Raw genomic sequence first — 27,083 nt, 5'->3', positions numbered from 1 at the left:
ATGAGACTTCAAAGAAAAGTTTATTTTGCTTCAGAAAGTCTGCACTTATTGTCTTCTGCCATTAAGAATATTTCCAAAGATAAATTGAGAAGCAGTGGTATCAATAAAGTATAAATATCTCAATACAGCACCCAGAGTGTTTTATGACCCATCCCCTGCCTCCTTTTTAAGACTAATCTCCCATCACCATTGCACAGGGACAGGCAAGACACACTCCCACGTCTCACGCCTTTGCTCACGTACTGCCTTGGCCCAGGAAGCCCACTCCCCTTCTCCGCCTGACAAATTTATTTTCATCATTCACTCCACGCGTGGTGGGTCCCAGCAAAGCCCCGTTCCTCTAGAAAGCCTTCTCCGACCACCCCGCCCTCCCTGCAGGGAGGGTCTGCCGCCTGCTCCCTCTCTACCGCACAGCATCTTATACATGGCAAACTTATCCCATTGTTTGGTTTACTGTATTTTTCTGGCTGCCCCATCACACTGAGGTTCTCCAGAGGTTTACAATGAACGTTCACACTTCCTTTCCTTCCACTCATACTCAACCACTCCACCCACTTCTGCCTTCTCATGCCACTACAACAGGTCACTAAAATCCAACAACATTTTTCAATGCTTTCTTCTGGACCAACATCTTAGCAGAGCCTGACACTGCTGCCACTCCTTCTTTGGCTTCCAGAACAAAACACTGTCCTGCTTTTCCTCCTAACTCTCTGGCTGCTGCTTCTGTCTCCTTTTTTGGGCTCATCTTCCTTTACCTGGCCCATTAACTGCTGGGTTTCTCAGAGCTTGATCTTGAGGCTCTTTCCTCTTCTCACTCCCCACTCTCACCTTGCACGATCTATCTGCACTCAAGGCTTAATTATCACCTATACCTATGAGTTGCAAATTTTTACCTTTGGCTCAGACCTCTTCTCAGGGCTCTAGAACTCTTCAACCTACTGCTTACCTAATCTCTCTGCCTTTGATGTCTCAAAGGCACCTCAAATTCAACACCCAAACCAGACTCAGCCAGCCCTGGTGGTCTAGTGATTAAGATCTGGTGCTCTCACCGCTGAGGCCCAGGGTTCATTTCCTGGTCAGGGAGCCACACCACCCATCTGTCGGCTGATGTTGAAAACTGTGCCACTAGTAGGACAGGTTTCAGCGGAGCTTCCAGACTAAGACAGACTAAGAAGAAGGACCTGGCCACCTATCTCCAAAAAGACTGGCCATAAACGGCAGCAGAGCATTGTCTGATATATGCCAGAAGGTGAGGATGGTGCAAAAAGACCAGGCAGGGTTCCGCTCTGCTGGACACACGGTGGCTAGGAGTCGGAATCGACTTGATGGCACTAACAAAAAAACCCAGACTCCTATTTTCCTTCCCAAATCAGATGATCTTGATGCCAATGACAGGCATCTCTGTGAAGGCTACTCTCCCCCAGTGGGACAGGGGAGAATACTAAGAATCAACTTCCTCATTCCTCTCTTCCCCCTTCCTCCTCCGTTTAGCTAACGTGTCAATATATCCTACTGATTTTAAATCATAAATTTAAGCATTTCTAGACTTTGTCTACTTCTTTCCAACTATAGAACACTGACTCAAGCTACCACCATCGTTTGCTCAATTCCAACAGCCTCTAAGGGTGTGCGTCGATCTGTTCTGCCCATACTGCAGCCAGATCTTTTGTTCTGAGTGAATCTGAGCTGCTAACCCCCTGACTAAACCCTTTGGTAGCTTCCTATTGCTCTTACGATAACCTCCAAACTGCTTAATGTGGCTTACAAAACCTGCGGGCCGAGCTCCTGGCCAGCTTTCCAGACTCATCGTGCCCCTGCTCCCCTCGGCTCAGGGCAATGGCGCCTCGCTGGACTGTGTTCGGTCTCTCATACGTGCCATGCTCTCTCAGGACAGTATCTTTATCTCTGGTGTTCCCTCTACCTAGGAGACCTTTCTTTCTGTTCTTCTTTGTCGAGAGCCAACTTCGCGAGAAGACTCAACTTGGTGAGTGAGGCAGACTACCAGAATTTTCAACAATGCGAAGGGCTGCAACATGAGACAGGGAACTGAGCGCACGGACGGCCCCCTCTTTAAGTACATTAACCCATCATCTACCCTTCCCCTTCCTATTAGGAAAATGCTTGTAGATTTATCAAAGTTTCGATTCAGAAGCAGAATGGGAAGAATCTACGGCTCCATGAGAACAGGAGCTGCAGTCCTGGTCATTGTGGCATTACCAGGAGGGCCTGGCACACAGTAGGCGCACGTTATTTGCTGAGTGAATGAAAGGAAGAAACGTGACTAACAACAAAAAAGTTTTTAAGGGTGTCTATTTTGTGTCAGGAATGGTGGTACCATAAATATGAGTAGTGACGAGTCCCCACCGTCAGAGCTCATAATGAGAAGAGAAAACAAACGGGCCTCTCAGGCTCAGCGAACTCTGCTGGGCAGTGACAAGACCAAGTGCTCAGGCGATAAATAAATAAGAGGGAATAATTCTGCCTTAGATAATTACAGAGGAGACAAGTGAGCAGACCCTTTAGGAGAAAAAGGATTTCATCATTTATTCAACAAATTTCTACTGACTGCCTGCTGAGCTGTGATCTGGGGAAGTAACAGACAAGACACGAGTCCCCTCTTCTTTTGGGGCCTTATTTCCTACTAGGGACAAATAAGCACAATAAATAACATAACCTCAGGTCATTTCAAGCACTATGGAGAACTCAGAGCAGGGTAACAGAAGAGAGAGTGCCTGCTGGGGGCATGTGCACGCAGATGCTATTTTCAGGGTGGTCAGGGAAGGCTTCTCTGCGAAGGCAATATTTGAGGAGAGAACAATGTTAAGGAGGAGCCAATCATGGCAGAGTACCTTCAAGGTGAGGCAGGCAGAGGGCATTCCAGGCAGAGGGAAGAGCACGTATAAAGGCCCTGAAACAAGGACAAGCTATCAGTGGAGCAAGTGCCAGCTGGAGAACAGCACAAGGCGTGTGGTGGTGGCATGAGGCTGGAAAGCAAATGGGGGAGGGGACAGGAATCACAGGGCTCTGTAGGCCATTCTGGAATAACTGGCAGAAGGCAGACCAGAAGGGAGAAAAAGAGGATATTCTAGGAAAAGAAAAGGCCACATGTCAAAGTACACAGGTGAGCTGATGTGTAATACGATGTGTGCACGGCCTTATCACAGAATGTGGCTGGAAATATCCTCTGAAGAACGTGCCTTTACCCTTTCTTGAAAAGTCTCAAGATGAAGGGAGAGACAGAGTGGGGGAGATATGATGAAACATGGAAATGAAAACAAAAAGCAGAAGAAATTTTACACATTACAGCAGCAAAATCCATAGCTCACTGTGACTGATGACACGCAGGAGCAGGAAGAATGTGGCGCTCCTGTCATCCACCAACTGACAGAATCAGGTCAGTAAGAGAGGACAAGTAGTTCCATTTTTTTTTTAACTTTTTATTGAGATTATGGTAGTTTACAACCTTGTGAAATTTCAGTTGTACATTATTGTTTGTCAGTCGTGTTGTAGGTGCACCACTTCACCCTTTGTGCCCACCCCCCACCCAAGTAGCTCCATTTTGATTCTCAGACCCAGAATCTGAGGTGCCTCCCAGGTACAGATGTCCAAGAAGAGCTGGAAATTCAGTCTGGAGAGAACACGAGGCTGACGATACAGCTTTAGAGGTCAACAGCACATAGGCAAGACTAAAAACCATGGAAGGAAATGAAAGGAAGAATACATGGCAAGAAGAGAAGGGGGCCCAAGATGAATTCTGGCTGGTAACTACACTGAAGGGTAAGCAACAAGGGTTACAAAGATGAGAAATGGTGCTCTGAGAGTGAGGTTCTTAGCCCGGATTCTTAATCCAAGCAAAATATTACAGTAAGAAAGTCAGGAAGAAGAGGGATGTCAAACGGGACGAGGGGAAGAATAAGGACCAGGAAGAAGCCACTAACTACAGCAAATACACAAGCTATCAAAGCCCTTTGAGAAAGTAATGTGCAGTAAAATGGTGGGAGAAAAAGCTACATTACAACAGGCTGAAAAATAAATTGAAAGCTAAGTGATCTTTATATTACAGGTCATTTTGGCTTTAGTATCTCTGATACCCTCTAAACCAGTGCTGCCTACAGAAAGATACTGCAAGTCACATGATTTAAAATTTTCTAGTAGCCACATTACAAAAAGTAAAACGAAACAGGTGAAATCAATGTTAATATATTTATTTAACTCAATCCATCTAAAATATTATCCCTTTAACATGTAATTAATATGTAAAATTACTGAGATAGTTTACTTTTTTTCATCCTAACTCTTTGAAATCTGGTATGCATTTCACACTTTGAGCACATGTCAGTTCAGATGAGCCACTTTTCAAGCGCTCAGCAGCCACAGGTGGCTAGTGGTACTGAACAGTGAACCTACCAACTCTTTAAGGAAAAAAAGATCCAAGTAGCATCCTGAGAAATGATGAGGGAATTCTTAGCACCTCTTACACAATGTCCTAATTTATTACCATTATGCAATTATGAAGAGATAGTTCCTCCTGAAAACATATTCATAACAATAACTAAGATTTCTCTGTCCATAGTGAAAACAACCATGCTGTTGCTCAGTGTAATGTGTAATTTTGTTTAAAGATCTCTCTTTTTAATCATAGAAAGTTTTGGGTACAGTAAAAATTTAAAACTGAACATAAAACAAAAACAAACTGCTGTCACTGTGGCAGTCTGGACTGCAGAGGCATGCTAGTTGTCACAAATAACCAAGCCAGGGAAAGCACGCCCCCACCCAAAAGCACTGAGAACGCTCAACTGATCAGTGTTAGGATCAAATTCTCTTTGCAAGATAAAATAACTAGAGGTTTTGGTAACAAAAACTTCATTATAAAGTCACATTGTCTTCGTTAATTAGCTTTTAGCTATTTCTTCAGAAAAAAACCTACGGAGCACCATGATTATGAGTCCCCAGACTTCTTAAGGCAATTTTAGTTTTATTACATTAATGAAATGCTACAGTACAATAAGACATCATAATTCAGGCAAATTAGATGAGAGGCGCTTGGCTCTGTGAAACATATTCATCATTTAACATGTTTTGCCCTTCCCAGTACATACAAAATACCAAGAGAAACATTGCTAAGTGGAAATCTTCACCAGATCTTTGTGAGATTTATTTGCGATGAATAAAACATGCACACTCTGTAAATGTTCTTGGACACCACTGTTTCCCTAAAATAGCTTAAATGTTTCCCCTTACACTTTGCTTCCATTTTACACTCCCCAGGAAATGATTTCGTAAATTACCATGCAAAAGCCACTTGGTCTGGTGGTAATGCAGTAAATTCTAAATTAGTGTGATCAAATTATTAAACCATTACTGTATTTGAAATCTAGGCCCAGTGACAGGCGTCCATGATATCCCAAAGTGAGAGACATTAAACAGCTGAAAGAGAGATTGCTAGAAGAAACATGTCTCATAAATCAGCAGTTTCATGGAATTTCACAGTTGATGTTTACTATATAGTCTCTATCAACTGTGCCCTGGTTTGCCCACAAGTACCTTTTAAAAACAGACCTTACTTCTCTAAACAAACTGTAAGTACAATTACAGGACTATAATCTCTATCAGTCTTTGACGGTGAAATACACCCACTTCTAGTAAGTGAAATCCATGTGCTGAAAACAAAGATAAGTACCTGAGCATTTACAGCTTAGTTAGACCTTCTTTCTAGGGAATCCAGTTCACGATAAAGGCCTTATGGCTCACAATACCTGATTCTATTTAAGACCCACGAATCCCAGGTGGTACGAGAGAAAAAACACCAAGGTCAATGGAGAAGTAATGACAGTGGAATAAACAGCAAACATACAAGACAATGGCAGCAGGGAGATCTTTCTAAAATCTTATTTCTCTGCCTGTGGGGAATCCTTTTATTTATCTCGGTATTTTCACCTTTGTCCATCATCCATTTAACATGACTGAAAATCACCGTGGGAAGAGAGCTTGTACCGTGGAGGCTAACCTGCTTAATACGGCCTAAGGTATCACGGACAAGGTTTTACGGGACATATTATCAGGCAAAGAAAGTTCAAATAAATTGACTTTTTATTTATTAAAACCCAAGTCAGAGTAGAGAAATAGGTTAATAACCCTTCTAAATTAATTTGGGGGAATGTTTAGAAATGTTACATGTTACCTCTCCTTCGAGTAACACATTGACGCTTAAACTATCAGTGATCAGTTGAAATCTCACATGGCAAAGCTGCGGCTTCTATTCCTAGTCTGCTCGTCCACCTCCCATCATGGAAATAACAGGGGGACGAGCCTACGATCGAATACCTAGCACAGAACTGCTCAGAGACCTAACCAGCAGAAGACCACTCAAACACACAGAGCACGGGATGTGAAGACTCGATTTCTCTGCGCCCTTTCGGTCAAGCGCTCCCGAGTGAAGCGAAAGCAGGCCACTATGCTGACCACGAATTCACCGAGTTGCTGAGATTATTTTGAGACTTTTAGCCTTGTCCTGACTCTGGTAAAGCTGCTTCTCAGACTTGTTAGTCCTGCCATGATTTATATGTGAACGAATGGGCTTTCCCTTAATCACAGATTAGTGTCTTTTCTATTTTTGTAGATTTATAAACACTCCAAAATCTGCATCTGCTACTCCTCAGAGAATTTTCCATGTTCAGTTTCAGATATTTGGCTGAGAGTCTTCAGAGAATCAGTCTTTTGGCAAACTGACCATTCGGGGTCTGCTTCCCATCCTGTCAATTATTTCTCTTATGGGGGAACTACAACAGTTTCTCTACCTTCTAAGTAATTTCTGTCTCTGGGACAAAAATTTCCCATTTTAACCATAATGGGGAGTAAATAGTCTACTAACCCAAAGTTACCATATATATTGGGATTATCAATTTTTACAGAATTATAACACAAAGGTAATATATTTAGCTTTGTAGCTTAGTCTTTCAAGATCTTATAGAGACAGAGAGAGTCAACATTATAAGCATAAATTGTCACTGGGCAGACGGCTGTTAAAAGGCGTAGGACAGTGGCCTCTCTTTGTCCAGACCCACAAAGGCACAGAAGTCACCCAGAGATGGCCTTCTGGTAGAAGTCATTCCCATCCGCACGGCTGCCGCACCAACCCGCCTCCGACCTTCGCCTTCAGCAGATCACTTGGAGGCAAGTGTGAGTGCAGAAGTGAAGAGAGTGAGGGCAGAAGAAAGGCTGAGACTCCACCAGGCCACCTTGTCTTCTAGTTCCTCTGGGTCTAGGAAACACGGAGAGTCCAGTTTCCAACATCAAAGGCCCATCATCAAAGCCTCTATTAAATCTGGAAAGAATTCTACACCAAGTGTACTGGGGAGAAAGGAATATGATTTACACTGAGTGTATTGGGGAGAAAGGGATATAATTTCCTTGTGTAAATACACAGTTGAACCTGGTATTCAAGAACTTAATATTCACCTTTACCTGCTTTCAAATAACATCTAAGATCCATGACACACAGTGGTGGCAACTTGTCTGACTGGCTACTTAATTAGTTCCTGACTAATAGTCAAAGGTTGAGCTGTCACAAATTGAAAGTTCATTTCCTATAGGTGCAAAGCTATTTAAATTGGGGTTCTGTTCCTGGAAGTTCTTTTCATACCATAAAACGAGCAAAACATCATAAAAATAAATACGTAATTTTACAATGTGATGTGTGAAAACCAAACATGAAAAAAGGCACAGCACAAAGATTACATCTAGGAATTCTGCACGGCTGATACCAGCTGAGGCTCCTGAAAGTATGAGTCCACTGAAGCCCGGAGCGCAGACAAGAGTTCTTCCTGCCAAGCCTTCTCGAGGGGGCAGGGGTGGCATTTTTTGCAGCAAGGATCTCTGAACTTCTAACGCCCACAACAGACTGAAGGGAAAAAATGAAGCCCAGTGCCCTCACCCTGCTATGAGGGTCTTACCTGGGTGATCTCTAGGCCACTTCAGCATTAACATCCTGGGACTATGTGTCGGTACACACACGTCCATACCTGCCTTCAAAAAAGGCCACTGTCTCTACTATGTTGTAACTGCCCATTTTAGCCACTGTACTAAAATATTAGTATCCTTGAGAAAAATAACTGCTCACAAACTGAATTTAAATTGTCATCTTTCAGAAAACAAGAAAATTTCCAAATTGTCTCCTTCCTCCTGTATTTTTCCATAAGAAACTAGTATTTGAAAGAATACCTATTACCCTTCCACCTTATTTCAAATGGAATTTTATCAAGCTTACTTCAGAAGTCAACCACCAGATTACACACTGTACACTCTTACTGGAGAGTACTCCTTCGTGCAATGACAATTAAACGCTGTTATTTATACAGTATGGCAGATATCAGGTGTTACAGAGTGGGCCAAAGAGCAGCAGGCCTCAAAATGGCCCCTGCACCCACCGTATCAGCATCACCTGGCCCTACCCTGAATCAGAAACTCCGGAGCTGGTACCAAGCAATGTTTTAACAAGCCTTCCCAGGTGATCCTGATCTGTGTCAAAGCTGCAGACCCACTGCCATAAGCACCGACTTTCTGTTGGAGGGCACCCGACAGATCGGCAGACGGCAGGAGTGCAATGTGGCTGCACAAGTTCAGGACTGGAAAGCCTTTTATGGGGTGCAGGGCTTTCAGCCTTCTCAGCTGACCTTCCTCCCTGACCCCATCTCCTCTGGCTGATGAGGAAGTGGAATCACTGTGGGGAGTTCTGTTTGAGGACTGTTTCATTTCCCCACAGCCACACCTGGACTCGATCTGGAAGCAACCATCAGAAAATCAACAAGGATCCTACACTTTTCTACCCCAGATGCCTGAAGGAAGGTACTAAGCATACTTGTAGTGGACATTTACTCTGTGTGTCCTGAGCACTCGTTCTCTATTCTTTCAGAAACAGAATCCAGCCCTTCCCCACTCAGTCCACATAAAAGTCAGGACCCAGGAATTATTAGTTCCGGGTTGGTCTACGTTGCTTTGACGAGTGAGTCTGAGAACTTCTGCAAGAGCTGTGAACAGAGACTGGCTCTTTACTGCTGAGCCTCTGGACACTTGTGAGGGAAAAATGGCAGCATCTGACTTACTACCATCAAATTGCCATCTTGAGAAGGCAGAGCCGAGGGCTGAAGAAAAACCAAGTCCCGGCAATATCTGAGTTAGTGAATAGTGCCACAACAGAAGTTAGGATTATCCCTGGACTTTTTGGCCAAGACAGTTTCTTTTTTTGCTTACCTTACTTTCATCTGGTGTTTTGATTACTTGAAAGCGTAACAACTGATAAATTGTCCTTTGTGTATTCTTTCCTCCCTTCCCCCTTCCTTCTTCTACCTGCCTCCAATCTCTTTATTTCTCTAATTCATTTTACTTACTGCTGTCTACCTAATTTTTCACAATACTCCTTTCAGATATTCCTGCTCAAAAATCATCTACCTGTTCATGACATTTGAAACTCCTGGAATCTGGCTCTTCCTCAACTTTCAATATCTCCGATTTCATCTCTCAATTCCAGCGATAGTACTCCATTTATTTCTTTTTTTTGTTTGTTTGTTTGTTTTTTTTTTAATTTTATTTTATTTTTTATTAATGTTATGATAGATTACAACCTTGTGAGATTTCAGTTGTACATTTTTGTTAGTCATGTTGTGGGTACACCACTTCCCCCTCCGTACCCTCCCCCCACCCCCCCTTTTCCCTGGTAACCACCGATCAGATCTCCTTCTCAATATACTAATTTCCACCTATGAGTGGAGTCATATAGAGTTCGTCTTTCTCTGACTGACTTATTTCGCTTAACATAATGCCCTCGAGGTTCATCCACATTGTTGTGAATGGGCCAATTTCGTCTTTTTTTATGGCTGAGTAGTATTCCATTGTGTATATATACCACATCTTCTTTATCCAATCATCAATTTCTGGGCATGTAGGCTGGTTCCACGTCTTGGCTATTGTAAATAATGCTGCGATGAACATAGGGGTGCAACGGACTCTTGAGATATCTGATATCAGGTTCTTAGGATAGATACCCAGTAATGGGATGGCTGGGTCATAGGGTATTTCTATTTTTAACTTTTTGAGAAATCTCCATACTGTTTTCCATAGTGGCTGTACCAGTTTGCATTCCCACCAACAGTGTATGAGGGTTCCTCTTTCTCCACAACCTCTCCAACATTTGTCGTTCTTGGTTTTGGATGTTTTTGCCAATCTAACGGGGGTAAGGTGATATCTTAGTGTAGTTTTGATTTGCATTTCCCTGATGATTAGCGATGATGAACATCTTTTCATGTGTCTATTGGCCATATTCATATCTTCTTTTGAGTACTCCATTTATTTCTGCCCAAACATATCACAAGTATTCCGAACTCTCGTGAGTTAACTTTCTCCTGTTCTTCTCCACCCATCTAAATCCTGACATTTTTAAAGGCCTGGCTCAAGCCCTGTCTCTACAGGGGGTCTTCACCCACCCCAGCAATATCCTATCAACTCCATTTTTTGGGCAATGTATTATTATTTGTCTTTCTCTGGACACTCATGCACATTATCTCCTTGATAAAACTAACTGGCTAGAGAATAAGAGTAACGACTCAACTCTCACATCCCTGTTGCCTAATAAAACACACAAACTTGATAAATCTTTGAATATATCACTGTGAAATATTTTACATCTGGAGTGTCACTCTCCAGGAATCTCAAAATTGTAAAGTCATTCAGATCTTACCTTCAAATCAAGATGAACTACGTCATGAGCGTGTAAAAAGCTAACGCCTTCTAAAATCTGCCTCATGAGTCTTTGAACATCTTTTTCTTTAAAGGCTTCTTCTCTGTCTGCAACACACTGGTCAAAGATTTCACCCCCAGCGGCACTGGAGAAGGGAGAAGCATATTTTAATTATAAAGGAAAAGGACTCAAAAATATTTAGACTTTTTGTTTAGTATTTATACACAGTATCTTCATTTAGATAAACTATAATTTGAGTGTGTGTAAACTTTTGTCCATCTACAAGCCTATATTTATTTTTTCTTTTTTTAAATAAAAATGTGAAGTCTCTAATATGAGCTAAGATGAGCAATTCCAAAGCTGAACAAAAACATCACTTTAAGAACGTCAAGAATTAAACTTTGATTGTAAACATATTACCACACTTTCAAGTAAAAATTTCTCAAGAATTTTTGGTTACAGAATACATAGAAATATTATTTTTGTAAAAAATGCAAATAATGAAAATAAAGAAATGCCTCCCATTGAAGACCCTTTCCCTAATCCTAGAGCCACATTCAGAGGTAAGCCCTGTTACCACTTTGATGTACTATATCCTTCCAGAGGTTTTAAAAACATATTTAAATGTATATAAAAATACTAGTTTTGTGGATTTAAAAAACCCGTAAATGGCAACATAGGACACATTCTATTGATACTGTTATACAACTTTTTTCTTAAACATGTCTTAAGAGTCTTTCCATGGTGGTTTTATAGTTATCTATCTCATAATTTCTAACTCTTGCATCCATGTGAATAGATAAACCATAGTTTACTTAACCATTCCCCTTTCCAGGACACTTAGTTTTTTCTAATTATTCACTATTATAAAGAATGCTGTGAGGAGAAGGCGCATTAAAGGTTCTGTCTGCTCATGTGCAGTAGTTCTCAGGGGGAGATGCCGGGCCTCAAGGGCTGGAGTGAAGGGGACGTGCATTCACGATTTTACAGCTACAGCCCGCGCTCACCAAAAGAGCAGCACTGATTTAAACTTTCTTCCACCTTCTGGCCAAAGCACCTCAGATTTTCTCCCCTCCAAATAATTTTGCCAATAAGGGAAAACTCAACATTAAAAAATTTTTATTTCTCTTCAGAAATTCCATATTTAAACAATTCATTCTTACCCTAAATGACAGCTCATATCATATCTCAAAATTTTCTTTATGTGTTAAAAAAACACTGGAATGCTTCCCTGAAGTTGCTATTAAATCAACATGAAATATATAACTTCAAACAGCCACGCTGCTGTCAAACAAGAGGTACTTATTCATTTCCCTTTCATAAGATAATACAGTTCCTTCCTTCCTTCCTTCCTTCTTTTTTATTAAGGTAAGCTACTTTCCAAATTCTGTCCATGTAAGGAAACACAATTTTTCACCAAAATCGGTAAGATCATATTTAAGTTTAGCTGAAAAGTTGCAGGTGATGAAAGTGAAAGAAAATAATTCACTGGGTGATGAGATTTTCATTTTGGTTAAACATACACAACCGACTTATCATATTTTGATTACAGTATGAAAAAACCATATATGAAAATATCAAAACAATTTTTACACAATTAACCATAAAGTGGTCATCACATATTCATGGAAAGTTAAAGTAATGTATAACTCATAAGAGAGGAAATGGTGAAAGTTTAAAACCAAACTAAAGAGTAAGTTCATTATAGCCTAGCAGTACTGCATACGGTTAATAGAAATTTGATGACCTGAAGCAAAATTCCAGTTGAGCTGAGTCAACTCAGGCCCAAGCAGCTAGAGACGCTCCACGAGGTAATTAACGCACAGTCCACAGAGCTCTGCGCACAAAGGCCACAATTTACAGTGACACTCAGAACTGTCTACGTTCCTCAACTGAAACAAGGAATTGCATCTTGGTTGAAAAAGTTTCTCAATCACAATTTATTGTCCTCTGGGTCTCTCAGTTCATCATTACCATCCACAATAAAATTCAACAGAGGTCCATTTACATAAATACAAAGATTTCTTTATCTAAAATTTAAGAGCAATTTATTACTAGTCCTTTCCACTATAATTTACCCATTCTTGCTTTAACAAAAGGGTTTCCTCTCTTTTCCCAACAATTTAAGTAATCTACATAAGCACAAAATGTGAAGTGCAAAACTACAGTCTTCTGAAAATGTTCAAGGATGTACTTTAAATGCAGACTATTACACAAAGGTGTACCAGTTAGCCTGGAACGATCAGGAAGACCTACATATCCTCTCGATACAACGCGCAATCATCACACTGTCCCCTGCTCAGATGTAAGCTTGACCCATGAACTAACTGTCATATTAACTAATGGAACTAAGTGAAATTTTACGAAGAACAATTTGAGATGTTAAAAGCATCTGTCAAGTATGGTAACAGAAAATATAAGAATATTAAAAACTACTTCACATAAAGTACCTTCCTTCACAAAGAAGCTAGAGAAGCACTAAGAATTTTGCTGTGCCTGTCTTTTAACTAAAGCGAGATTCCCACAGTTATATGACAATACACTTACTCTAGGAGTGCTAATTTTTCACTAATTCAAAGTTACTCAGAAACTAAGTTAATTCGGATAACTCTTCATCAAAATTTTTTATAAAAAAACTAATTCAAAAACTTTTCATAAATTCTACACAAAAATTATTTTTACAAAACATATTGAGAACTTTTAATTTCAACTTTCTAGTGGTCCTTAGAGAGTCAGGGGTTAAGCATCTCTTGACCAACATTAAGCAAAGCCACGTAAACGATGTTTAGAGGCTGAGGGTAACTCAGCTTCCCTGGGTGCCTGCACCTTGGCTAGATCATAGCTCCCAACCTCAGACACCACACACTCCTTTTTCTATCTAACTAGCATTTCCATTTCTATCCTGATTAGAGGTCCAGTCTGGATCTTTACTCTCTCACTATTCACATTCAACAAACACCAACCAAATATGTCAGGCCCAGTGCTATATGCTAGGGATAGAAAGAGAAATTATAAATAAGTATGTCTGAAACTTCATGTACTGATAGGGGAGAGAAAAATGAAAGACAATGTTAAGAATATATATGCATAAATATATATGGGTGTGAAATTATATATCAAGTGATTTGATAATTTAGCAACTGAGCAATTAATTAGAAAGGAAGGAGAAAAAAATCTTAGACAGATGACATTCTGAGCCTTGAAAAATGAATAGGAATCCGCTAGATGAAATGGTAGGAGCGCATCCGACGCAGAGTGAACACACGTATAAGGGCATGCTGGTGTGAAAAATACATGGTTCATTCACAAAAGGATAAATAGCTACTTCCTTTTTCAGCCAAGTTGTATGAACTTGCCCTCTAACCATAAACAACTAGAAAATGAGCAAAGTATATGAACCAACTATTTTCAGACATTAGAACAACAGGCAGTTAGGATCACGATCCCTGAGAGGAGAGACACAAACAAGCTGAGCCCTACTCTCTCTCTGTCTTCTTACCTGGAGGTAAATTATGGACGTAGTACAGGGTCAGGGACAGGCCCAAGAAGAATACGGCAGCCTTGCTAAACTGAGGAGACAGACCGGGAGTTTGGCAGGGCTAAGGCAGCTGGGTTTCATAGCAGCAGAGAAGAAGGAGCTACATGGAAAGCTCTCCAGACATCTGCTTAGTTATATCCTGGAGTCTTAGACAAAATACTAATAGGCGCATGCATAGGGTGAGACCTGCAAGATCAGGCAAAAAAGTGCTGGGAATTTATAAGGTGAACAATTTCCAGTGTTCACAGAGGACAGAATGAGCTATTTGAATCTTGTCCAGTTGGAGTAGGAAAATCATAGCAACCATGGGGCAATCAGCAAACTCCCCCTCGAAGGGCTACATCTTAGTGATAAGGCCAAAGTAGCTCTTGATTTGTCCTAGAACACCTGATCCACAAGTAATTTAACTGCCTGCCAAAACAAATGTCACCGTTCTTTAATGGAAGATCATAAAATCCACTCAACACTGTGATGTTCTGAAGGTATGTCATCCTTCCAAAAATTACCAGACCTCTGAGAATGCCACAAATTACAACCCACAACTAACAGGAAAGCAATAGAAACAGACCCAGAAGTGACAGAGGTGATGGAACTGGCAGATAAGGTATTATAAATATGCTCAAGCATGTAGAGTAAAATATGATCAAACAAAGGAGACAGATGAAAGGTATGAAAAGAACCAAATGGAACTTCTAGCAATGAAAGATAAAGTATCTAAAATGGAAATTTCACTGGATGGGCTTTAAGGCAGATCAGACACTGCAGAAGAATCAATGAATTTTAAGACAAAGCAATAGAAACCATCCAATCTAAAGTACAGAGAGAGGGAAAAAAAGACTGAATAAAGTAAACAGAACCCCAGGGACCTGGGCAACAATATCAAGCAGTTTAACACACCATAATTGAAGGAACGAGAGAAGAGAGATGGAGCAAAAAAAAATTAAAAAAAATAAACAGCTGAAAATTTCCCAAATCTGATAAAAACTATAACCCCAAAGGTCCAAGTAGCTCAATGAATCCCAAGTAGGATAAACACAAAGAAAGTTAAGGAACATTATGCTCAAAATGCTGAAAACCAAATTGCTCAAAGAGAAAAATCTTTAAAAAGACATTTTTATAGAGGAACCAAAAATCAACACAGATGTCTTGTCATAAACAATGCCAAGGGCACCCCTAAGCACTACGACAAGAAAGGTATGCCTAGAACACAGGGTGAAGTCAGAGAAGGACTAGTGGGAGATGAGGGAGACTAGAAACCAAGAGAAAAATATGGGATGAGGTCAAAACAAGGTGAAAAGTCCTGAGTGAGGCAATGATGGGCTAGCGTATCTGTAATGCTGAAGCGCTCCAGTCTCCCAGGCAGAGCGAAGTGGCACAACATATGGCTGAAAGCTTTTGAATCACACACTCCTGGACTGAGTCTTGGCTCCACTTGCGGTGTGACCTTAGGTTGATTATTTCTGTGAGTTTTTCCCTCATATATAAAATCTTGTTCTAAAATTTATAAATAAAACGAATTCAGTAAAATTTCAGGATACAGAATCAAGATACCAAAATCAGTGCATTTTTATACACTAACAATGAATTATCAGAAAGAGAAATGAAGAAAATCTCATTTTCAATAGCATCAAAAAAAAAAAAATACTTAGGAATAAATTTAACCAACAAAACTAACAGTACACTGAAAACTATCATTGAAAGTATCTTATACTGATGAATGAAATTGAAGAAGACACAAATAAATGGAAAGATATTCTATGCTCATGAATCTGAAGAATTAATACTGTTAAAAGGCCCACACTACCCAAAGCAATCTACACATTCAATGCAATTCCTATCAAAATTCCAATGGCATTTTCACCAAGGTAGAAAAAACAATCCTAAAATTTGTATGGATAGCCAAAGCAATCTTAAGAAAGAACAACAAATCAGGAAGCATCCCATTTCCTGATTTCAAAATATATTACAAAACTATGGTAATCAAACCAGTATGGAATTAGCATGAAACAAACACATGCACCAATGCAACAGAACAGAGAGCCCAGAAACAAAATCATCCACATACGGTCAATTATTTCAAAACAAAGGAGCCAAGAATATAAAATGGAGAAAGGATAGTCTCTTTAATAAATGATGTTTGAAAAGTGGACAACCACATGCAAAAGAATGAAATTGGACCCCTACCTCACATCATAAACAAAAGTGACTTGAAATGAATTAAAACTTGAATTTAAGACCTGAAACCTTAAAACTCTGGGAAAAAAGAATAGGAGGTAAGTTCCTTGACATCTGTCTTGGCAATTATTTTGAATTTGACAACAAAAGCAAAAATAAACAAGTGGGACTACATCAAATTAAAAAGCTTCTGCACAGCAAAAGAAACTATCAACAAAATGAAAAGGCAACCTACTGAATGGGAGAAATCATGTATCTGATAAGGTGTTAATATCCAAAATACATAAAGAACTCATACAACTCAAAACAAAAAACCAAATAATCCCATTGAAAAATGAGCAGAGGAACTAAATAGACAATTTTCCAAAAAAGACATACAAGTGGCCAACAGGTATATGAAAAGGTGCTCAACATCACTAATCATCAGGGAAATGCAAATCAAACCCACAATGAGATAGCACCTCACACCTGAAGGATGGCTATCATCAAAAGCTAGAGACAAGTGTTGGCACAGCTGTGGAGAAAAGGGAACTCTTGTGCACTGTTGGTGAGAATGTAAATTGGTGCAGCCACTATGGAAAACAGCATGGAGGTTCTTCAAAAAATTAAAAATAGAACTGCCATATATCCAGCAATCTCACTTCTGGGTATAAATACTAAAGACATGAAAACAGATCTTGAAGAGATATCTACATTCCCATATTCACTGAAGCGTCAATCGTAATATACAAGATATGGAAATAACCTAAACGTCTGTCCACGGATGGAGGGACAAGAAAGATGTGGCATATATATAACGGAATATTATTCAGCCATGAGAATGAAGGACATTCTGCCAAGTTTGCAACAACATGGATGGACCTTCAGGGCATTATGTTAACTGATATAAGTCAGACAGAGAAAGACAAATACTGTATGATATCACTTAGATGTGGAATTTAAAAAAGCCAAACTCAAACAACAGAGACTGGAATGCAGGTTTACCAGGGGCTGGGAGGTGGGGAGAAAGGGGAAATGTTGGACAGAGGGTACAAACTTCCATTTATAAGATGAATAAGTTCTGGAGATCTAATGTATAGCATAGTGATTACAGTAAATAATACTGTATTATATACTTGAAAGTTGTTAAGAGAGTGGATCTTAAATGTTCTCACCACAAAAAAGAAATGGTAATTATGGGACGTGATGCAGGTGTTAGCTAATACTATGGCGGTAATGATTTTGCAACAGATGTCTATCAAAGTAACACCGTCCACCTCAAACTCACAAAATGTTTTGTCAATTTTATTTCAATAAAGCCACAAAAATTTTTTTAAATAATATTTATAAATAATATAAAGCATATAAATAATGCATATAAAGCTGGCTGAAAGACTTAGCACAGTGCCTGGCACATAGTAAATTCTTAACCCTTTCTGACTATTATACTTTGTCTACGTTCCCGCAGCAACTAACAAGAATTTCTAGTTAAACGCCACCACTGCTGCAATCATTTACACCTCCTTCACTAAGCAAGCATCTGGAGGGCATGGGCTTTGTGATTTTCACTTTTATATTACCAGCACCTACTAGTTTCTAGTGCACGTGACAGGTGCTTAAGTCTATATGGAATAAGTCTCTGATACGGTGATCATAAACCTGCCTGTTTCTCTAACAACCATCTATTGACATGGCTGAGAATTTTGACATCTCAAAGTTCAAAGTGCATTTCTAAGACTTCCCCTTTAAACAAAAGTAGAACACAAAAATTTCTGACCAAATCATACTGATTTGTGATTCTAAAAACAGGATCACTGAAACAAGAGAAGCAACCAAAAGTCTCCAGGCAAGGGAATAATATCGCCACATCTACGTTTTAGTTACCTAACAGCAGCCTGAGAGACGTGCTAGGATTGAAGCCAGGGTGATCCACTAAGAAGCTACTGTGATAGTCAACTGGAGGGACAATGAGGACCGGATACAGAGGAGGAACAGCAAGAACAAAGAAAAAGGGACCAACAGGGGAGAGGCTTAAGTGGAAGACTTGGTAATACATCGTACACGAGTGTTAAAGGCAGTAAAGCAATCAAGGATAGATTCAAGGTTCCTAGATTGACCAATGAAATAAAAGCAGATACCAGTGGAAACGGGCAACAAGACTCATTAGAAGGGCAATGCAGGAGTGCACGCATATTGATCCTGAATTGATAATGAGGCTGGTTGGGTACGGGGATATGCAGTGGGCAGCTGGAGCTTAGCAGAAGGTCTGAGGATGGAGACAAAGATTTGAAAATAATCAGCACGTAAATAATAGCAGACGCCACAAAAAACACACTGTTACTATTCAGGGTAAATGTACAGAATATAAATGGATGATAACAGTAACACCAATGAACTCTGGGAGCGTTTGTATTTCTACAGTGGAAGGGTAAAAGGCTCTGAGAGGAAGAGAAGATTTAAAAAAAAAAATAGGGTCATGAAAGCCAAGGAAGAACATATTTTCAAGAAAGAAGATGTAATATCAAATGTTTAAAGAAAGTAAGAAGTAGAACGAATACTAAAATGAGGAGATTGATTTTGGCAAACAGGGCGGATGACCTCATGACAGTTTTAGAAGCGCAGACAGTGTTAGATGGAAAGGTAATGGAGTGTTGGCACATGCACAGATGAATGGATCAATAAGGTGGAACACAACTGACTGGAAGGTGAGGACAGCTGTAAATTCAGACTATTCCTTTAAGGACTACAGCAGTAAAGAAAAGAGAAAGGCAGGACAACAGTTCAAGCAGAGTCAAAGCTGAGGAAAGGAATTTCAGGACAGAAGAGACTGAAACACCAGAAGACGGAGGGAAAAGAACCACAGCAGGAGGAGGGACTGAAACTCTGAGAGAGGTCAGACGACTAACTAAAAAACAAAACACAGCTCGTAGAAAAGGAAGGAAGAGAATTAAGGGACGTAAGTAAAGGTTTTAGCCTTGGAGTGAAGTAGTGGAATCTCTGCCTTCAAACAGAACGGAGGCGGGTGACCGTGGTACAGAAGGATGCTGAAGGTGTCTGCGGGCCTTTACTTTCTCCACAAAGGGGAGAAAGGCTAGGTGTCTAACACAAGATGGGAGTGGGCGACACGGTATGTGTGTTAAAGGTTTTGCTGAGCTCCTGGGGGGATGCTAATGAGAGATTAGGTAAAGAATTACCAAACCATACCAAGAGCCCAGCTGAGGATGGAACTCGTGTAATAAGCAGATCAAAGACGACCCAAGTCCTCCCAAGAACGTGCACGAGGAGGCGGGACACACAGCATGGGTCCCAGTTTTCAAACTGGTGAAACGAGTTGCAGAGGAAGACCAAGAGGAAGAAGGAAATAATGTGAGGTGCTGGTGAGAGATTAGTTGAAATAACTGCTAAAGAAGAGAAGGGAATAAAAGGAAAGAAAAAAGTCAGGAGCTGGCTCAAAGACTGGAAGAACGGAGACGAGTCAAAGATTAAAGGCTGCAGGGCAGGGTTTGTGAGAACAGGACAGCAACAAGGAGATTTTGGTCAGAGAATAGTACACTTCAGAGGGTCTTTTCTAGATCAATTCCCAATTCTGCCTGGATCCTCTCCAAAACAAACTGGAAACCGAAAATCTAGGTAAGCAGGGGGCTTATATATGAGATTCCTAAACGAACCTTTTTTTAAATTAAAAAACAACTTTGAGATAAAATTCACATATACATTTATTAACCATTCCATCATTTTTGGATATTTCTATTACAATTAAAGATACACTGTGGAAAACACTTTTGTGCTTCTCACTGTTCACATTTTATTTCTTTAGAAACAATTCTTACAAGTGAAATTTGCTGAACTAAAATAAATGGACACAATGCTCTTGAATTATATTATCAAGAGGAAGGCACTATTTTAGCCATCCAGACTTTTCCCTCTATAAACTTTTAAATAAAAACAAGATAATACTGGATACATTATTTTGTAACATGTTTTTTTCTTTTTAACAATATTTTAAAAAATCTTTGTCAATAGATTTACATCTACCGTATCTTTTTCAATGACTCACTAGTAATCCATTTTATGACATCACTTATTTAACCAACTCCTTTCTATTAAACATTTAGATTATTTCTTTTTTGTTATATAAATAATGCTACACTGAAGATTTTTGTAATACATCTTTGAACAAGTGCCCGATTATTTTCTTGTGAAAAAGCTTATATAACCGAAATTGCTGGGTTTAAGAGCATACATTTTTTAAGGCTTTTGATACATACTCCAGATTGTCCTCCAGAAAAGTTGCTCCAATTAATTCTCCCACCTGTAGTATAAATCAGATGGGTAAACCCACGAACAACACTTTTCTTTATAATCTTTGCCAATCTTACTGGGTGAAATCGACAACTTATTTTTTGATTTACATAGTAAAAATTAGAAGAATCAATATTTTTCACGTATGCATAGACCATTTACATATTATGCGTCTGTGTGGAATTTCTCTTCATATCCTTTGTCCATTTTTTTTAAAATAGGAGGTTTGCACATTTGTGTATATTTGTAAGATCTAATTACATATTAAAGAAATCTAATCATTTTGGGTGAACACATATTAGAACTATTTTTCTCTGAGTTTGCCTTCTCATTTTTTGTTTACTGATGCATTAAGGCTTTTTTTTTTTTTTTTTTTTTTAAAGATTTTATTATTTCCTTTTTCTCCCCAAAGCCCCCTGGTACATAGCTGTATATTCTTCGTTGTGGGTTCCTCTAGTTGTGGCATGTGGGACGCTGCCTCAGCGTGGTCCGATGAGCAGTGCCATGTCCGCGCCCAGGACTCGAACCAACGAAACACTGGGCCGCCTGCAGCGGAGCGCGCGAACTTAACCGCTCGGCCACGGGGCCAGCCCCTGATGCATTAAGGCTTTTAAAGTATTCAAATCTATCAATCTTTTCCTCTGGCAGGAGAAACAGAGAGGAAAACAGGATTTCTTAAGAAGAAAAAACTGTCCTTCATTTTCCAAAGCTGTTTTCTCTGCTGTCCCTACTTACTTAAACTGAAAACATGGTATGAATCAAAACAACTGTTTCTGAAAGAAAGGAGATTAACTTAGACTACACGAACATGTGAGGGATTGTAAAATGACTTTTATTTTAACATTATCTTGGTATCACTTACCTTCTTAAGAATGCTTTTAATAAGAACATAAGAGACCTTTAATATGAGAAGAATTTTATTAAAGAAGGAAAATGAAAAATCTAACATACATGCATCTTTGCAAATTTGGAACATGTCAAATTAATGAGAGGAACATATGAAACAGTTCTGAAGAATCTTCAGGTTTCCAGAGAACCAGGCCCTGCCACGTTATCACAGAGAGCGGCATCCTGTAAAGGAAGTGTGGAATATCAAACAAACTCAATCTAAGGAAGACAATACTTACTATTCCAGAACTAAGATCATTTCTGACGGAGTTTCATAGACTTCATGTAAATTAATGACCCACGGATTGTCCTGTGCTAGTTCAAGTACGGCAATCTCATGAATTATTTCCATCCGACAATCCTGGCCTTTTCTTCTTTTTCTCATGAACTTTGCTGCAAATTCTTTTCCAGAATCTTTCTCTATACATTTCCTCACCACTGCAAATTTGCCCCTAGAAGTAAACAAAAACATTCACTGTTAAAGAGCTGACAACTTTCCAGAGATGGTAAATTATAATAAAATTTCCAAATACTCATCAGTGGATATTCAAATCTAGGTCACATTCAATCACAAAAGTAGCAGCATCACCTAGGAATTTAATAGGATATATCTATAATCAAACAAAATGTAATTTGTAAACCTGCAAAATTCATTCTTCTAAATAGAGAATAATCAAATACTAAAGTTAATATATTTTGCAATTACACATAAAAATAATTTTTTTGCAAATTTGTACATAAAAATGATTTAAATCTTAAAAAAAAAGCCATCTGATTTTTTAAGAGAAACTGGTTATGAGAATTCCTAAAATGATAAATTTCATCATCACTAGTTGACTCTAAAAGAACAGTGTCACTTTCCAAAATTATGAAAGTTCAGGATCTCATTTACACGATAGCATTTCAACTACAGCCATCAGCTGGAAATGTGTAGTTTTCCTACAGAGATTAGATACAAAAAGCATCATTTTGATACGCTACACTACCAACTCCTATTAGAGAAATAAGCAAGTCGCACAGGGGAATGAGTATAGTGTACTGACGAAGGGTACGAGGCTCTGGAATCAGACAGATATGGGCTTGAATCCAGTAAATGGCTCGGTCACTTACTTGACACGTAATCCTGGGCAACTTATTTAACCTTTTAAAGTCTCATTTCCCTTATCTGTAAAAGATGACACAAACAGAATCTACTTCATAGGGTTGTTGTGAGAATTAAAGTATATAATACATGTCAACTGCTTAGCATAGCACTTGCTACATGGCAAGTGCTCAATAAAATATTATTAATCAAACAAATCATTAAGTTGTGACAGTCATCACCCATAAATATCCAATCCTTCAGTGAGAAGACAACTTAGAAATCACATAGTTTTTTACCTAATGCCAATGCCAATGCCTTCTTTCAAACTGTGTGACAGTCTCTTCCACTCTCGGGCCCATGTATTTTAATAAGGTTTTCATTACAGGCCTAAACCTGACTTCAAGTGAAGGGCTGTGGTCTGGGTCTTTGGCCAAGCGGTACAGAAAGATATTGACACAGCTAACACGACCTGTTACACAAAGATCCATTCTCTCTTCCCCAGGACCGTCTAGCACATATTGACACAGCTAACAGGATCTGTTAACTGCCACTCCCTTTTCCAATTTCCAATCATTCCTCATCCCCGTAAGGTTTTCAGACCTCCTCACATTACTGTTCGATCAGAACTGCTGATAACATGTGCCAACCAAATCTGAAGCAACTACTCCAACCATAATCTGACCAAAGTGTTCCATGATTCTTATTTTGTTGATCTTGGCACAACACAACCTAATACTGTGTTTTAAAACAACTTAACAGGTTTTTCATATTTCAAATTGGGCTGATAAATAAACTACCTAGACCTTTTTTCCACTTGAAATTTTTCAAGCCAGTGTCCTCATACTATATTTTAAAAATGTTTAAAAAAAATTAAATTCTAATTGCTAAGTTTTGGCCCAGCATTCTAGACTACTGACATAATTTTGAGTACTAATTCTTCCTTCCTAGCTATTGTTAACCACAAATATGATTTTCATGCTCTCTATATTTTTGTTATCATCAGTAATAAAAATGTTAAGTGACAATCCTTAGGGATCACCCTACAGCTGCTCAATTAGGCAACAATCTACCTAACAGCACCCTTATTCAGATTAAAGTTCTTTTTTGTTGACAGAAATGTAAAAGACTTCTACAGATACTGGAGAGATTAAACCACACACACCACACACATATTCATCACAGACCAATTCCTCCTTTTATTTTACCCCACAAAGTCATTAGGCTAACATCTCTATCAAGTTTCAAAAGGCTCCTAAAGACCTTTGGATTCTTTTAAGAAAGAGAACAAAAGTCATTAATAATTTGATTTTTTTTCATACCTGTATGTCAGAAGTTTCAAAAGAAGAGAAAAAAAGAGAAAGTTTAATTTGTAAAAAGTTGACCAAAATATAATTGACAGCAAGCATGTTCCCGGTAAATTAGACAGGACTCAGGTGAACTGCCTTCAAAGTGCTCCCACATCAAACATACAAATGTTTATTGTTAGCACACCTAAAATTCGAGGCAATACAGTACTGTGCAGAAAGTAAAACACTACTTAGCATCTGGCCTGAATGTGTATTTTTGAAGACCAGACAGGAAGACAAGGGACTCAACATAGAAATGGATTCACACCGCTAACCTACAAACTCTGGGAACCCTTGTTATAGAAGAGACACTGTTAAATTCAGGGACCAGAGGCAAATATAGGGAAGAGACCTACACTTACTCCACGTCTGCAGCCCTGCATCCATTTCTCTGGGTCACCAGAGTAATTCCCACTGCTTTCCTCTCACACCAGTGACTACTCTGGACCCCACCTCTGTTTCCGTGGAAGGATTCCTCACAGCTTTAGGTTTACTCTTTTCTTCCCACTCTGTCTGGCACTACACTGGGAGTTGGCCAACTTTTCTGTAAAGGGCCAGATAGCAAATATTTTCGACTCTGCTGGCCAGATGGTCTCTGTCACTACTGAAGTCTGCTGTTGCAGAGGGAAAGGAGCTGTACACAACAGGCAAACGAATGAGTGTGGCTGGGTTTCAAAAAACACTTTACAGACAACGAAACTTGGATTTCAATATAACTTCCATGTCATTAAATATTACTCTTTTGATTTTTTCCAACCATTTAAAAATATAAAAGTCATTCCACATAGCTTGTGAGCCTTATAAAAAGCAGCAGTGTGCCACCCACACTATCTCACACTGAAGAACACCCTTCCGTCATTCTGCTCCTGCACATCAACAAGCCCGACAGCAGACCCGCACGTCACACAGGTTTGAGGGAACATGCACTGCCTTCATCCCTAGACGATTAGTGCAAGGGAGGAAACTGAACACTCTTCACGGACGAGTGAGAAGTAGATAAAAAGACATTTCCGGGTCTGCTCACACAGGACAGAGAATGTGAGCTTCAGCATTAAAGGAGAAGAGTTCTAGAACACACTAAGAATTATGCTGTCACAGTGTCCCTAAATTCCACACCCCAAAAAGGCTCTAAAATACATGCTTTACCATCACTTCATTGTAAAAATTGTGACTGTGTCTCAACCCTTAACTTCAGGTTATTAAGGCCTCTACAAAGCATAAAATAAACATATTTCTCTGACACTAAGGGCCACAGTTATGTACAGAGACCTGAGGCTGATGAGGTTCAAAGGGCATAAGATGTCTGTTGCACATCTACTTTGTTGACTAAGCCAAAATTCTTCCTGGACTACACAGTCATTATAATTTTCAGAGATCTGCATTCATTTCACAAATCTATAGTTCACTACCACACGCTAAACTGAGAACTCAGGTTCTCTCATTAAACAATTTTTGGGGGGAATTCAGAAATGAACACATTTCAGAACTACTCAACGGTGGTAACATATTCCAGGATGGTGGGAAAGGGAAGATACATACACAATTATAACAAGAGGAGGTGACATCTGCGTGAGACCCACCGGTCTAAGCTTCTTAAGAACAAGGACTAGGTTTTACTTACTTCTGCATTACCAGCGCCTAACTGGTAATGCTTAAGAAGGCATGGTGAGCATCTTTAGGTAGGAATGACATAAGGAGTTTGAGCTTTATCAAGGTAAAATAGACACCTATTAGAATTTTTAAAATAAGATAATTGTTTTAAAAAGATAATTCTGATAGTGTTGTAAAGAGAGTATTGCCAAGTATTAACTAGAAACTAGGGAAGCCAATAAAATAATTCAAGATAGTGGGTCTGAACTAAAGTAGCAGCAGTGGAAGCTGGGAAGAGAGAACGCATTTACAAGACACTCAAGGTCAAGATTCATTAGCATTCCCTGACAGCCAGACTGAGCTGCAGGCAGAGCTGAGAGCAGGGCAAGGTGGAAGTGGAGGATGACTCGTAGACTTTGAGCGTGGGTGCTGGGTAAATGTGGTAACATCGAATGAGAGATGAATATGAAAGGTTTCGGTGGGAGATAAGGGGTTAGCTTTGGATGGGAGGAGTCTGAGGTGCCTTTCTCTGTAAAGAGAATTCTACTTACTGGATAGATTCAAAACAAAAGTTCCAGTGTTGGGTTGCAGTCAAAGGTGAACAGATAATAGAATATATACGGTTCAGGTAAAGATAAAAAACTGTAGATGCTAATTTGAGTGGTATACAGAGGAAGCAAAATAAATGTGATCTCTGAGGTTCTAGGTTTGATCGTAGATGACTAGAATGTGCTTTGTTTCTACCTGTATTTTATTATTTAAATCGGTCTGACATATTACAATCTGTTGCACGATGACTGTCTCCCTAGCTGGACTATGAGTTCCAGGGACCTCACTTATCATTCATCTTTGTATCTCCCCAGTACCCTGCACATGGCGGGTGCTCAAATATGATATCAGATAGCATCCTGAATACATATACTCTTCTTGTTATGATGTTAAATGAAAGTTCTATGGCAACTTAACCTCATTTACTAAACTACAGTTTAGCCACACTGGACTACTTGCCATTCTCTCTCTCACTGAACTTTTCTGTCACTTGCTTATTTGTTTTATTGCCAATGGCTGGAGTATCTGTCATCACTACTACTGAAATTCCATCTATTCTGTAAGGCTCAGCTCAAATGTTATTTTCCCCAGAAGATTTTCCCATGTGGCACGTCATCTTGTCTATGAAGGGAACAGTGACTGATCTGTTACATTTAGGAATAACTTCCACAACCTAGCAAAGTGCCTGATGTGCTTAATATATAAGGACAATATTTGCTTAACAGCATTGGGGTGATGCCTTACATGTAAAGAAGTTCTATTCAAGAAAGACTTAGAATAGATTCTGTGTTCCTTACCTCTGAAAGGAAAACAACAGAAAACATAAAATATCTGTTGACCCTAAGTGTAAAAATCAGTGAGTCCATCAGATCAGACATCAGCATGAGTGACAAGAACAGG

The 27,083-nt window shown here is 39.4% G+C and overlaps 1 protein-coding gene across 1 annotated transcript in view; it reads right to left on the bottom strand.

Annotated features, from left to right (window-relative positions):
* Nucleotides 1–27,083, bottom strand: part of STK17A (serine/threonine kinase 17a) — a 39,079-nt gene that overhangs the window by 7,126 nt on the left and 4,870 nt on the right. Inside the window, exons 2-3 of the mRNA XM_070617201.1 lie at nucleotides 21,854–22,066; nucleotides 10,733–10,877 (exon numbers count right to left, since the gene is read on the bottom strand). Coding sequence (XP_070473302.1) covers nucleotides 10,733–10,877; nucleotides 21,854–22,066 — 358 coding nt within the window. The remainder of the gene's footprint in view (nucleotides 1–10,732; nucleotides 10,878–21,853; nucleotides 22,067–27,083) is intronic.

Source organism: Equus przewalskii, chromosome 4, assembly GCF_037783145.1.
Source record: "Equus przewalskii isolate Varuska chromosome 4, EquPr2, whole genome shotgun sequence".
Taxonomy (NCBI): domain Eukaryota; kingdom Metazoa; phylum Chordata; class Mammalia; order Perissodactyla; family Equidae; genus Equus; species Equus przewalskii.
Note: the sequence above shows the minus strand (reverse complement) of the source record. Positions and strands in the feature narration are given on the sequence as shown.